Source organism: Pogona vitticeps, chromosome 2, assembly GCF_051106095.1.
Source record: "Pogona vitticeps strain Pit_001003342236 chromosome 2, PviZW2.1, whole genome shotgun sequence".
Classification (NCBI taxonomy): Eukaryota; Metazoa; Chordata; class Lepidosauria; order Squamata; family Agamidae; genus Pogona; species Pogona vitticeps.
The window spans coordinates 143,833,192-143,847,770 of NC_135784.1; the positions used below are offsets into that span (position 1 = coordinate 143,833,192).

General features: G+C 44.0%; 2 protein-coding genes across 4 annotated transcripts in view; both read right to left on the minus strand.

The window, feature by feature from the left end:
* Nucleotides 1–5,027, minus strand: part of KIF19 (kinesin family member 19) — a 47,032-nt gene extending 42,005 nt beyond the window's left edge. Inside the window, exons 1-2 of one of the 2 annotated variants that reach the window (XM_020813170.3) lie at nucleotides 4,829–5,027; nucleotides 1,676–1,756 (exon numbers count right to left, since the gene is read on the minus strand). In XM_020813170.3, coding sequence (XP_020668829.3) covers nucleotides 1,676–1,756; nucleotides 4,829–4,873 — 126 coding nt within the window. In that variant the 5' untranslated portion in view covers nucleotides 4,874–5,027. The remainder of the gene's footprint in view (nucleotides 1–1,675; nucleotides 1,757–4,828) is intronic. The other variant, XM_020813180.3, reaches the window with a different exon arrangement.
* A 7,608-nt stretch (nucleotides 5,028–12,635) lies between these two features.
* The window catches only part of DNAI2 (dynein axonemal intermediate chain 2), a 32,573-nt gene continuing 30,629 nt past the window's right edge, over nucleotides 12,636–14,579 (minus strand). For both annotated transcript variants that reach the window (XM_020813149.3, XM_078384313.1), the window contains exons 14-15: nucleotides 12,945–12,989; nucleotides 12,636–12,776 (exon numbers count right to left, since the gene is read on the minus strand). In XM_020813149.3, the coding sequence (XP_020668808.3) occupies nucleotides 12,741–12,776; nucleotides 12,945–12,989 (81 nt within the window). In that variant the 3' untranslated portion in view covers nucleotides 12,636–12,740. The remainder of the gene's footprint in view (nucleotides 12,777–12,944; nucleotides 12,990–14,579) is intronic.

Sequence of the window (14,579 nt, forward strand, 5' to 3'; positions counted from 1 at the left end):
ATTATTGAAGATAATTTTTCAAAGATGACCAGAGTATGACAATGCCTATTAGTGAGGAGGAAAGGAAAAATAAAATGGCACAGTGCTTCCTGGGATAACTAAGTCTATGTGGGAGTGTGGTCTTACTCCCCATTAGGCACCTATAGAGGGCACTCCCAAAGACCTGCAGCTCACACAAGGACCTGGGCTTCCCAAGAATCACTGGGGCATTTTCCTTTTTCTACAGTAAATAGGCCCAAGATAGCCAAAAAGATAAGCCCCATTCCAGGTGAGTGAAATGGAAGTGTGCACAGGTGTCTACAGATGTATGTCAATGGGCAAGAACTTCCAGAATTCTGCCTGGGGAATTCTGGAGAATCTTGGAAGCTGAAATCCAAAAATACTAAATGGTACATCCTTAGCACAGAAGGACAACGGGATAGAGGAGATCCTATCATAAAAGAACAGCTGGCCAAGGAGGGCCATGATAAGATTTGTCCAAGGCTTTAAAATGAGAGGAACCACGTGATCTTGGTAGACAGATAGCAGAAGAAAGAAGAACAAATCAATTTTTCTTATAAGCATATTACATCCAATTGTTATGTGCAGAGATCCTTGAAGTCATTAATGGCCGCTATAGTTTGCATTGCCATAATTATTTCTATTATGAGAATTGCTTTTGTTTTCTCCATACTCTTAATGAAATGGTCCTGTTTCAACACCCCTTTCCCTTCTTAAATGCTACGCTGTAAAATATGCTCCCATATTGCAGAGCAAGAAAGGGAAGTGGAGCCTACTCAGTCACTGCTCAGTACACTCTGGGCAGGCATCCCTTTAGAAAGAACTGAAGTAGTTATTACGAACTCTTGTTGCATCCTAGAGTATTCAGTAACATGATGGGTCTCATTCTATTTGCCCCCCACACCTCTCCTTCTGAGGCTGAAATCCTGTTGCTTTGTTACACAGGTGAAAGGCTAATGATATAATGTTCATTTCTCAATGCCAATCAATTATTCTCTGCTGGGATTCTCGAGTGCATGTGTGCCCCCAATCAGACTTTCATATGAAGTCCCTGTTTATTTTTTGATAACCAGCCATAAACTGGAGCAAGCTTATTTGCAAAATGCAGAAATGAGAACAGCTTGTGCTAAGAAAAATGGGCATTGTTTGTCACTCTTAGAGGAACTACATTTTCAATGCAGAACCGAGCATCTCATGAAGGCTGACCCTTGATCTCTCAGCAACTTCCCTCCCCTGCAATGTTAAATGTCCAGTCCTCACATTGTGCCAACTTCTCGCCCAGATAAAATTTTGCTTGCACCTCCGCTGCCAAGGCTTTCCAAGGCTCAGTGTATTTTCAATACCAGAACCCAACCCCAGAGCACATGCGATCAGAATAAAGATGAAAAGAGGATTCTGTGATGCCCAAACATGTTGGATTTCCAACAACTTCCCCTTACTATTTAAATTAATAACTCCCCGAAAAACTCCTGAATTGAAACTTCACATCACACATTGGCTGCTGGTGTCCTGTCCTACATTGTGTGCGTATGTGTGTTTAAATTAATGAAACCAAAAACTCTCTCTAAAGTTTGCTTTGACCCTCATTCACAATCTCACTGACTCCTGAGCCACCAAAAATAGCCCTCTGCATTGCCAGTGCTTCACCAAAAACGGGGAAGAGCTCCCTTGATACCTGATCATCCACTTTGTGGGCTATGACTGTGGCTCCTTCTTCCAGCTCTGCCATGCTGATTGGCCGTATACGAAGTGCCACCTAGAATACAAAGAGGAGAAGAATAAGCAAAGGAGGTATTTCCAGCCAGGAAAAGCAGGAAGAAGAAAGATGGGTAGAACTGCACCTGTATGGGTGCCATGGCTGTCCCTTATATGCTCATCTAAAGGAATAAAGCATGAAGAAAGTTCGTTTCACATCTAAGCTTCACCCAAGGTACTTCTGGTCAGTTTTTGTCCACCTCCTCTTCTTCTTGCCTAGCGTGCCTCACCTGAGGCACTGTCTTTCACTCTGAAACAATCATCTGCGTCTCACAGCGGCCCTGGCAGGCAGCTGCACACAAACAATTACAGTGTTTTTCCTGGAAGAAAGGAAACACCGCCTGGAGAGCCCCATCTCTGGCTTCACACACTGCCGAGCCATGGATCAAGAGAAGCTGCTCTAGCCGCGCGAGTTTACAATGTTCTTTCTTTCCCCCCCACTCGCCCTCTAAAGCCAACAGCCTCAAGCTGGAAGTGGCTCAAGAATTTCCTTATAAGAGCCCCGTAGTACCTTCATGGCTAACATGTTTCATATGGCATATGCTTTTGTGGATTGTAGCCCACTTCTTCAGTTGAATCAGATGCGGAGGCTGTCATCCGCAAATTCTTACACCAAATCAAACTTGTTAACTTTTTAGGTGCTACACGTCTATTCGTTGTCTTTGCTACAACGGCCAGCACAGCTACGTGCCCCTACCTTTACTGTAAATGAGCTAACAAAGCCAGATCTATCATACATTTAGGCACACATTCCCTTGTCTTAAATCTATTCCTGGAGTTTCCTTTTGCATCAGTGCAACACTTCAACCTCCACTTCAAAGGAGATGAACCCCTGAAGAGAGTGCCCCGGAAGAAAAGAGGCAGAATACATTTCTCCAGAACTGGAACTAGAAATGTTGGCATGGGGGCAAACAATGACGTCTCTTGCTCTGTCTCTACCCAGAGACAAAGGTGTGAGCTTCTGCTGGGAAGAAGGAGAAGCCGAGTATGGTGCCCCACAAGAGAGAGCTGCATCAAATTTCAGATGGAGGGCATCTAGGTAAATAACACTGTTTTGCACACTGTCTGTGATGACACATTTACTTATTTAAAATATTTATAATCTGAGTCTTAATAAAACTTCCTTAAGAGTAGGTTATGTCATATAATCTGCTTTACAAACATGTTTGAAAAAGAAACACTACATTATTATTGGAATGATGTGGTGAGAGTGGTAACTGTTTTTTATTAAAAAGTAACTATCTTTCCCCTTCCTCAAGCACTTATTTCCAGTAAATGCAGTACCAGAGATATGGAGTCACTGCTTAAAAACTGTATTTTTGCATGAAGGAAGAGAAACAAAATGGCTTTCTCAAGGTTATTACTATTGACATGTCATCCCTTACTTCTCCTCCAGTGAACTCAAGGTAGTGCACAAGACCCTCCTCTTCCCCCCATAATCCTCACATCAACCTTGTGAAGTAGGTCCACCTGAGAAAGAAGAAGTCACTCACTAAGTTTCACGGCTCAGTAGAGACCAGAATATGCATCTCTCTCAAGTCCCAGCCCAATACTCAGGGTGTTATGCCAGAAGATTTTATCCTATGTATTATTCTACATTTTACTTTTGTGTTTAATATTCTTATCATGAGTTTTAATATACGTATTTATTTAATGCTTTTTAAATATTGTAATAATTTATTATTTGGCTGTTAACTTTGCTCTTTTAATAGTGCAAGCTGCCTTGGATCCTTCAGAAGAAAGACAGCACATAAATATTATAAATAAATAAGTTAATTAAATATGTCCGCAGTAATCCCTTGCATTCTTTGCCCACATCCCTTCTGCCTCATTCTATTTCTCCCCATTGTTTAATTTGATAATGAAGTCCATGGAGAGGGAACCTGTTTTTAAATTATGACTGCCTATGTTGCCCACCCAAGTCTGTTGATGATGGTCTACAAAACCATATTGGGAAGACCCAGCAGACTGTGTGCGGCCAGTAAAACAGAACTTTAAGAAACTGTATGTAATAATAATAATCTTAGAACTGCAGAGCTGGAAGGGACCCTATGGGTCAAGGAGGCACAGTGGGGAATTGGACTCCCAGCCTCTGTTCTGCAGCCAGAGACCTACACCACTGAGCTATTACCAGAATGATCTTGGGAGGAAATTCTACTATGGTCTTGTCACTGTCTTCACACCATCTCAGCTGCTCTCTAGATACTATCTCCATATCCTTTCATACAGATGAGATGTACAGTGTTTTACAATAGTGCACACATCCGGCACACACAGCTAAGGGCACCAACAGGCTGTTAGGGTGCAACTGAAAAAGAGTTCACTTGTATCAAGATACGTACAACCCAGATCTAAACGGCTAACATTTTCTTTTGCAACGTTACACATAGAGGCAGTGGTTAGCCTCAGCAGCCAGGGAAGTCCTTCTCTGCACCTAAGTAATAAAAAGAGCAGGAAGGAGAATCGACTCAAACTTCATCCCCAGGTCATTATGCTCAGTTATGGACGTTTACACCAGCTTGACCTCCTCGGTCTGGGTCATCAGAGGATTTGGAGGAGTTCACTAGTTAACTGCCGCTCTTCTAACCCGTGCCGTCAGCTAAAAATCCGGATCCCATATTGATACAGGAGGAAACAGACCCTTTAACGACCAGAGGGCACCTTTCGCACGATCGACGCCGACCCTTTATAGGAGTACCTCTAAACACAACTACTGTACATCCATCTCTTTCCGTTCTACTTGGAAAGCTGTTATCGAATTTTAAAAGCTTAATTAAAACAAAACTAGAATGTAAAAAAAAAAGGAAAGGAAAGCGCACCCAAACCCTTTGCAAAGAATAAAAGGGGGCCGTCCTGACTGTTCAGTACCCCCCCCCAGGCCCTTGACCTCTGCAACACTGAGCCGCTGAGCAGTCCGGCTGGCTTTCTCCTTATCATCATCATCCCGCATCCCGCCGCCACCTTCGCTCCTTTTAAAAGCTTCCCCAAACTGCGCGGGAGCGGCGGCGGCGGCGGCGGGAGTGAGAAGGGGGGGGGGGGATCCGCGATGAATGGCGGGCCGGTTTGCTCTTACCGTGAGCTGCTGGTCCTTGGAGTCGCTGGTCTCCTTCATGATCATGGCAGGTGAGGGGCGCCCCGGGCAAAGGCGAGCGGTCCAGGGCAGCCGGGAAGGGATGCCCTGCCTGCGTGTGGGAGCGGGGAAGCAACCGTAGCTGCTGCCACGTGCGGCGGCGGCGGCGGCGGCGGCGCCTCGTCCTCGTCCTCCCCACCTGGCCCCCCTCCTCCTCCACCTGTCACTTCGTCTCCCTCCTGCTTCCCCCGCACGGGCTGCCTTGCAAGGCTCGGTTCATCCTGCCCGGGAAAACCAAGGAAGGCGCGCCTCTCGTGGAGGGACAGAGGAGCGCCCTTCACCCGCCCGCACCGGACACCGTCCTTCTGCGCCCCGATTCGCCCGACACAACTATGTCGCCCGTCTCCTTTTTCCCGGAGACCGGCAGTCTCCCGGACTGCTGCCTCGCCGGCGTCGGCCCTTCAGTGGCGCGCCCGGGCCGCCGGTTCCCATTGGGGACCCGCAGGCTGGGCTCAGCCTTTTCCCTGCCCTCGCCGTTCCGTCGCTGCCTGCGGGCGTCCCGAGTCCCCTGGAGATCTTTCCAAAGTGTACACAAACAGGCCGGGGGTGGGCCTGGAGGCGGCTCTTTCGCCGTCGCCCTCTGCCGGTCAGGGCCCAGGAAGCCGGCGGCAAAAGTTGCGAGAGGTGCGGCGGCCGGGGGGCAGAGCAACCGGAACCAGATTTCTCGGCCCCTCTAGGGGGGGCTCAGCCCTCCTAGAATACAAAAGACTGTGCTCCTGATCGTATGCAGAGTGCCCTTGCTCTGCGACGGAGTAAACCGTCCACAGCCCGTGTCACTCTCGAATCAACCAGCTTTCCACAGAAACAGCAGGAAGAGCTTCCAGGGAGGGTGATATGGTGGCCCTGAATGGGCACCTTTTGTTAAAATATATGTTTTTATAATCGATGCCGAAGATCCTCAACGCGGGGTAGAGGTGCCTTTAGTCTGTGCAGATGTTAGTCAGAAAAATGTCTTGGACTTTTTGCTGACTGGCATCAGGAAAATGATGCTACTTCCTATTCCAACATCATGCCAGAGGAGGAGATGGCATCCTTCCGCTCAACCAAGTTCAAGGTGCATAATGCCCCAAGCCATGATGAGTTAATCCAAGAAACGAACAGCTCCAGCTGCAAAATTTTGAATCTACTTGCCAACGGAGCTCCTGGTAGGCCCTGTCTAACCCTCCGGGAAAGCCGCCTCCGGAGGACTCCCTGGCCTTCCCTGCCACATGTTTCAGTCCCCAAACTGTTAGAATACTTTACCTGGTAATGGTGTTATGCCTCTGACTCTTTTCCCTCTTTGGAGTTGTCATCAGTTATTAAAGAAATACAAAAATGAAAAAAATTGCTGTGTCAACAAATTAAATGATTAGTAACTGGTTGATCCAGACAACCAAACTGTGCTGCCTCACTCTGACTAATAGCAAAACTGATCTTTGCAGGAGCAGAAACTTCAGACCAGGGAATGGGTAGTTAAGGAAGGAAAGCTGATGGAAAAAATAAGGAAAATTTATTTCAAAATATGGTGTTGGAGGAGAACTTTAGGTTTACCATGGACAGCCAGAAAGACAAGTAAGTTCTGGATCAAACCAAAGCCTGATCTCTCACTAGAAGCTAAACGGACTAAACTGATGCCATTGTACTGTGGATACATGAGAAGACAAGAGAGGGTGCAACTGTAGTGACAAGCTAATCGGAGCAATTTGGCTTGCTGGGGCTTGATTTGCAGTCTCTTTTACAGCTGTATTCAATTTAGGTGGTCACGCAAAGGCTACGGATTGTTTCATGCCAGTGTCTACACTGGCCCTTAATCTGATGTGGTTTTATTTGTTACCCTATGACACCACCCACCCACCTGGTGACTCCTAGCTCTCCTCTCTCTCCCCCCCCCCTCTCTGTGTAGAGGTGATCTAATGCTAAACTCAATATCTCATTTAAAAAAATACTTTGGAATGATGAGGGAGAAAGATTGCAGGGGTTATTGGTCCTGCTGTCTCAAAACAGCATACCGCACCAGAAGACATCACCATACAGTAATACCAGCCAGAGTCATGCCTCCATTGTTTTGTAGAATGAAACAAATGATCACACAGGGAAAACTTTCAAAAAGTAAAAGCTCCAAGAAGCAGAGGGGAAAACTGAACATGAAGCAAAAAAAGGCCACGTTGATTCACATTGGTGTGGTCGCTGCAAAAATTTTTTTTAGAATTCACCTGTGTTAACTGCAAAGCAAATTTCAAAGCATTTATCAATGTAGTTGCAGCTTCACTGGGAAAAATGGAAGGCAGTATGATATTTAAAAGGCTTAACATGAGTTGGATTAACACATAATGGATGTCACACTCTGAGCCAGGCTGCTGCTTGTGAGAGCTTTTTGAGGTCATTAATTCATAAAGTTGCCATAAGTCAGAAGCAAGTTGACATCACATAACAACAATTAAAACAGTTGGCTGCAGTCACATTTCTGCTGTGTGTTGCGCAGCATTGTATAGATCAGCAACACTTGTGCTGATTTTGAACAACCACTTTTGCTTCACTTTGGTGAATCCTCCCTACCTTCTGCATTCGACATTCTGTATAAAAAGCACAAGGCAGATGTTAAGAGGATTTATTAGAAAGTGGGACAGCTTACATGGAGGAAGAAGAACACGAAAGAAGAGCACATTGCTGTTTCATCTTCACAGCAGTCCCCAGAGTTCTCATTTAGGGTTGTCCCAGAGGGTTGATGGATTCTGGGGCAAGCATGATGTTAGGTATGTCACTATCATACCCTACCTGGGCCCATGTGTACCTGGGGGTCCGGTGAGCAAATTGGCATTCCAGGGGGCCAACTGTATGCACAGAAGGAGAGGTGGAGGGACTGACTTTGTGAAGAACCAGAACAAAATTGGTCCTGTTTTTGTTACTCTGCTTGTAACGATCTGGATTCTCCTGCTTTGGCATCCATCTGCTAGGATTTCATTGCAGATTTAGAACTAGCTACCGTATTAAGCTGACTAGGTAACCTTGGAACAGCAACTCAACTCTCTCTACATACCTGTTTTGAGTAGAGGAACAGGGAGGAATGCTGTGCTTTACAAAGCACAGCAAAGCTAGGGAGAAGAAAGGAGGGACTGAAATGCAAGGCATTTCACAGTGGAGAAACATGCCCCTATTTTAAGGAACAGCTATTCCACCTATGCTATCCTCTACTGAAGTTTCTCCAGAAGATCTTTTTCTTCCAGCGGCAAAAGTTTAATCACATAAATGAGGCTGAGCACCAGCCATTCCAGACGTTGCCTTATTAGTAGTTCCTATGGCATTCTGCCTTCTTGTGTCTGCAAATCTCTGGCATGGATAACTGATCGAGACTCCGTCTTCATTTCCTCTTGGTTCATCTCAACACCCATGAATACTCTGCTGCTGGAGCGAGCAAATGATCTCCTGAGTGAAATATATGCATATGGCCAACTTGAATGGTACTGTGGGATACATTAGTCAGGTATATGATCTCTTGCATCATTATTGTCTTATTGCATGCTGTGGCAATTGCTGTCCACCATTGTTTAGAACAGTTGAAGTTTGTTGCTTGCTTAAAGCAACCTAAACACACTTTATCTTTTACACCACACACATTCATTGCAAATGTTCATTCATTTATCCACCTCAATTTGGAAACTAGTGGGCTTTGTTTTGTATACTGATAGGCTGATATGAGCTCTGTAGCAATTTTTGATGCTCCACAAAATACCAAATGTTTACCAAGATGCAGCAAAGTGTTTTGCCGACAATGCTACTGTCATTCATAAGGATGCAACTTGCTGTAAAAATGAGACATTTGCTAATGCATAAACTCCCCCCCCCAAATGCGGGAAACTTCTGCTTAAAGGCTGTAGCTGCATTGTGCTTTAGTGACATGCATACACTCCTGGCAGAATGCGGCAGATGCCAGCAGGCGGGGTAGCTCCCTCTTCTGCTCTTTTACTTAGAGGTAGAGCATAAGATCAAAGGGTTATTTTAGTCAATGCTAGTTACGATTAGGTAACTAGAATCCTATCTGTTTCTCTCATAACATACTATGTAATCATGCTAAGTTAATAAAAGAGCCCTCAGACTGTTGCCAGTGGGTTCCACTGGCTTGGACTTTCGCTGTCGACTCCTTTGTTCTGTTTAAGGCAGTTAGCCTTCCTTTGTTCCATGATCACCCACACGCCAAACTGGGCATTTGAGGCTTTTTAAAAAAATTGATAACTTGGGTTAGGGTATGGGATACAGAAGGTAAGAGGGAAAAAACGGGTTGGGGTTAGGGAGGGAGGAGAAACAAAAATATACTAACATCCATTCTATTCATATTGCAATATCATGATTAAAACTCTGCTTTTCTACTATTTTCTGCCTTCCAGATTTTAGTTCACAATTTGATCTATGCTATTCAAGCACTGTCTGGTGACTCTAACCATTTGTAGAATAAGTCCCATCTTTCAGTTGCCTTTTGTAAAGGACAGTCATCACTTCTGATAGAATGTCCATTTCTCCCATTTCCTTTATCTTCTCCATAAGATCTTCTTGTTTTGGTACCACTGGATTTTTCCAATTTTTGGCATACAGAATTCTGGCTGCATTGACTATATACAGTATATAACTATACACTTCTTTGCTTTATCTATATTATCTGGTATCATACTCAATAAAAACAGGTCTGGGGTTAATGAAATCTTACAAAGCAATATTTGTTGTAACAGAGTATGCATTCCTATCCAATATTGTTTCGCTACTCTACAAGTCCACCACATATAATAACTTCCCATCTGTGCTTCACATTTCCAACAGACATTTGATACATCTGTACACATCTTCGACAATTTTTCTGGAGTCATATGCCACCTATAAAACATCTTATATATGTTCTCCTTAAAATTAACCAATTTTGTAAGCTTTATATTATTTTGCCATATTTGCAACCATTGATCAATATCAATATTATGTCCTATATTTTGTGCTGACTTAATCATACATTCTTTGCCCATCTCATCTTGCATTCTAATTTCTAGCAAATAATTATACATTTTCTTAATTATTTTATCTTTTGAGCCTAATAAAATTTATCAAATGTCATTTGTTCTGCGTAGGAAGCCTCTATTTTGTCTTTTCTGTATCTAAATTCTAGCTGTGCTCTGGACCACCAGTCTATGTATATATTCTGTGTCTCTAACTCTTCTTTAGACCTTAGCTCACAATCCTTTTTCAATAAATCTTGATATCTTAGGTGCTTTGCTTCCGTCATAAGATTAGGTTGTGTAAAGGGCTCTATAGGTGATAACCATACTGGTGTTTTTTGGTAGATTTGTTGAATAATCTTTTTCCAGGTTTTATCATATGTGAATTAAAATGTTTTTGCTCTTTATCTGTTTTATACCATAAAAAAGCATGCCAGCCAAACTGCAAATCATGTCCTTCCAAATTCAGTAATCTATCATTTTCCAAAGTTAGGCTGCACAGTCCCTGGATGTCCTCAGAAGAAGGGAATGGTCAGCCACTTCTAAGTACTCTCCACCTAGAAAACCCTGAAATGGATTGCTACAAGTCACCATTCACTTGATGGCACACTGTCATCATCATCATCATCATCATCATCATCATCATCATCATCATCAATGGTTATTTTTTGAGAACATTTTGCAGATGGGTCAGATGTTGTTCATGCCTGGTTTCAGCAAGAGAGAGAAAAGCCAACTGTAACAAGACTCTGTTTCAGGCAGCTGCTCTCTGTTGCCATCACCCTCTGTTTCTATCTTGAGAAGAAATTGTTTTCATGAGCTGCAAGATGATCACTGTATCAATAATTTAACTAACAGTGACTGGCAGGGCTGCCACCCTGCAGTAATAAGCAGTGGTTTTCTTGACAGGGCTGTGGTCCCAACAGGCATTCTCTCCTGCTTGGATGGGTAGGGTTGTTGTTGCCTCTGAAGACTGTGGTTCAGCCATCTGTGTCTTTTGATGGGAAGGCATGGCGGGTGCTTTCTCCAGTCACTTTGAAGCAGTCCCAGTCGCACTCCACTCATATGTTAGGAAGGTCAAGGGTTCCGTTTTAAAAGGCAGCAATTTATACACAGAGAACAGATTGCAGGGAAAGGACCTCCTTCCTACCTCACAAGACAATAGTTTGTGGGTCACCTTAAGTTAAACACATAGAGTTGGACCGCGGTATCCATGGGGACCAGTTCCAAGGCCCCCTGCAGAAAATGGAAATAGTGGATAAGCAGTTTCTTTGGCGTCCATGCATGGTGGACAGAAGGGGCCCTGGCCCAGTCTTGCCAAAAGACTTGATTTCCTGCTCTCCTGTTTGCAAGGGAGGCTTCACTTCAACCAGCAGCTAACGCCTCTCCCCAAATGCAGCTTCTCAATTCCTCCAGAAGCTGCTTCCCTTGGAGATGTCAGACCAAGAGTGCATTATATAGAATAGTCTCTGTTTCCATTTAGTGGTCAGTCAGTGGCAATACCCATTGGGAATGTGTATTTCTGGGATTTATTTATTTACTGGAGAAGTAAACTCACGGGTCCTGATCCTGCGGATACGGCGGTCCTACTGTACATGGAAAAAAAGGTGTTTAACAGTGTAACCTATTCTGAGAGAAAATAAGCCTTTTGAGAGAGAAGTGGTGATAGAGTAAGGGGTATATAGCAGTTTATTCTTTTCTCTGCTGTACCAAAAGAAGCTTGAAAAGACCTAGGTGCAGTCAACCGGGCGTGGGGAAGAGAAAATTCAACACCTACTTATTGGGAATGTGAGTGTCTGACAGAATGATGGTGGGAATTTAATCCACTGGGAAATATATTCAGACAATGGGTTCAGGTTTTGTAAACTTTTCTAAAGCTTAGAAGGCAACGACACCTAGTCGCAATGTGGACTGCCAACTTTTTAACTGAAGACAGAATACAGTGTAGCCGAATTCTCTTATTCTCATCTTGTCCCCCTCTCTGCCTCCTCCCCATCTTCAATTTCCCTTTAAAACGGCCACATGGGACTCAGAAGTCTCCAGCTATTTTTTGCAAACACCCCATCCCAAGCCTGTTTTAGTTCCAAAGACTTTTTTTAAAATATACTTTTAAAAGTGCCTCCCATGAACTAAAACAGAAGGCTTCCAACTGGGGGGGGCGGGGAGAGGATGCAGGGGTCCCAAAGTCTGGGGAAACAGCCTGAGTGAGTGTCACTTTGCCCATTTGGATGTGGATGTTACTCTCTTGCCAGTTCTTACCTTCTGCAGTTATATGCTTTGAACAGCACTCTCTGGTCAAAGGAGTTCTGAGTAACCAGATATACAAGGCAGCACATGACTAAAGCGATTCTGAACTGGCTCTGCTAAGTAGGCAACATATGGTTGGATCCATATTTACACACTTTTGGCATAGCCACTGGCCATAAAATAAGTCTTACTGCAACCACACTACATTCTAATTGTCATTTTGCAAATTTTCCACATTACTGTTTCATGTGAAGATTAAATGGATTTAAATACTCTTCTTTGTCACTTCCCCCAGTACTCCACCTTCTATGAAGCATGCCAGAAAATACTTAATGTCTCCTACTTCATATTTATGGATTTGCTCTTGTATGTAATATTTAACAGTGCAGTATGCTGAAGTTCCTTTGTTTGTGTTCTGTCTAATACTGTGATCTATCATAATGACTATTTTTATTTTTATTTTTATCCCTTTATCACTGTGAGTTTCCATGGCAAAGATGCTCGGCTCGGCATCAGTTCTGATGAAGACAGAATGGGGAAGAAAGGAGTACAAATATTACATTTATTAATGCTGTCTGTTGTGTAGAAAAATACTAAAAAGAGAAAGAAGTCAAAAAGGGAAGTAAATAAATTCTATGCAGGAACTTAAGTGTTCATTCCTCTTCTTCCTCTTCTTCCTCTTTTTCCTCCTGCAGAAAAACAAACAAACCCAGGATTATTTATTTTCCAAATTTTAATTTACCCAAGGGCTTCCATAAATACTTTCTAAAATAGGATGCTATGGCTACTCATAAGAGCAAAAGCTTCATGAGCTATGTATATCAAAGAATATTTTGGAGCAGGAGAGGAAGACTGACCTTTTGGAGGACAATTTCATCATCTTCTTCTTCTGCATCTTCACCCTGAAATTTAAAGATGTTACAATATATATGGAATGAAACAGCTTCCTGAAATATTTATAATATGAATTGTTGGTTGGATAGCTCAGTGGTTTAAGTATCTGGCTGATGAGCCAGAAGTTGGGAGTTTGATGCCCCACTGTGCCTTCTGCAAAGCAGAGCCAGCCTGTGTGGCCTTGGGCAAGCTGCTCAGTCCCAGGGTGCCCCCAGAAGAAGGGAACAGCAAACCACTTCTGAATATTCTGTGTCTCGAAAACCCTGGGAAGGGTCACCATAAATCAGAATTGAATTAATGCCACATGATTATTATTATCACTGTTGACCTTTGTCAATAGTGACAATACATTTGTTCCTTTGTATGTATTTGGTTACTATTTAATCCACATTTGGTCAATACTGACCAAACATACAAATTATTCTGATTTACTGCTAAAAGTCCACAGCACTTTAGGTGTTGCATTTTGTTGCTGGTTTTGACTTTAATAACTCCCTAAACGGTCTTCTAGGCCCAGAGAGCCTTAAGGTTTACTCTCTCTCACTTGAACTATGCTCCAAACTTAAGATCATGATCCAAGGCCCTTCTCCAGGCATCTTTATCTTTAGAGATTAGTCAGGTAGCTGTTACTTATCTTTTTATGTAGTTGCCCTCTAATAGTGGAATTTGTTCCCAAAAGAAGTATGCTTCATGTCATCATTGCTACATTCTGTTGCAGGGCATCAGTAGAGATGTTCCATTTGGATTTTTTGGACTCCAACTCACAGAATTTTCCAAGAATTCCCAAGGCAGAATATGAGGAGTTGCAGCCCACAGACCCAGATCTACATTTTGCTTATCTGGAGAGGGGCCTAACTGAACGGCTCATAATGAAGTTGTGACCTAACTTTCAGTGCTACCTGGGATGCCTAGAGCTCCATGGGTGGTATAGTTCTTTGGGAGGTGCCCTCTGTACAGTCTAAGAGACAGAGAGAACACACCTAGGGAGCCCTAGGATTTACAGGTAGCAGCTGAGAAGCATGCTTTTTTAACAGGAAGTTAAGCCAGACTTAGGCCATAGAACCTTCTAGCTAGCCTCTTCTTCAAGTGAGTGAATTGTAGATGTGTCTTGTCAGTATGAGTCTGTGAGGAATACCACTTTTAACAACAGGCTTAGATCTGCTGCTCCTAGACTGGGTACTTACCGTATTTTTTGCACCATAAGACGCACTTTTCCCCCTCCAAAATGTGAGTGGGGAAGTCAGTGCGTCTAATGGTGTGAATGCAGCAATTTCGTCGCTGCTGGCCCCGTGGGGGGGAGCGTCGCAAGGGTCCGGGTGAGCCTTCCAGGACCCCTGCGAGGCTCCCCCACCCCCCCCACGGGGCCACCACCGGCGAAATCGCCAGCTTCCAGGTGGGGGGAACCTCGCAAGGGTCCTGGAAGCTCACTCAGATCCTTGCGACGCTCCTCCCACCCACGCACCGGCCAGCACTGGCAAAATCGCTAGGTTCTGGGAGTGTTTTGAGGCTTCCCAAGCCTCAAAACACTCCCAGAAGCTGGCGATTTTACCCCCCCGGTCCCATGGGGGGGGTGGAGGGTGGCAAGGGTCCAAGGGACC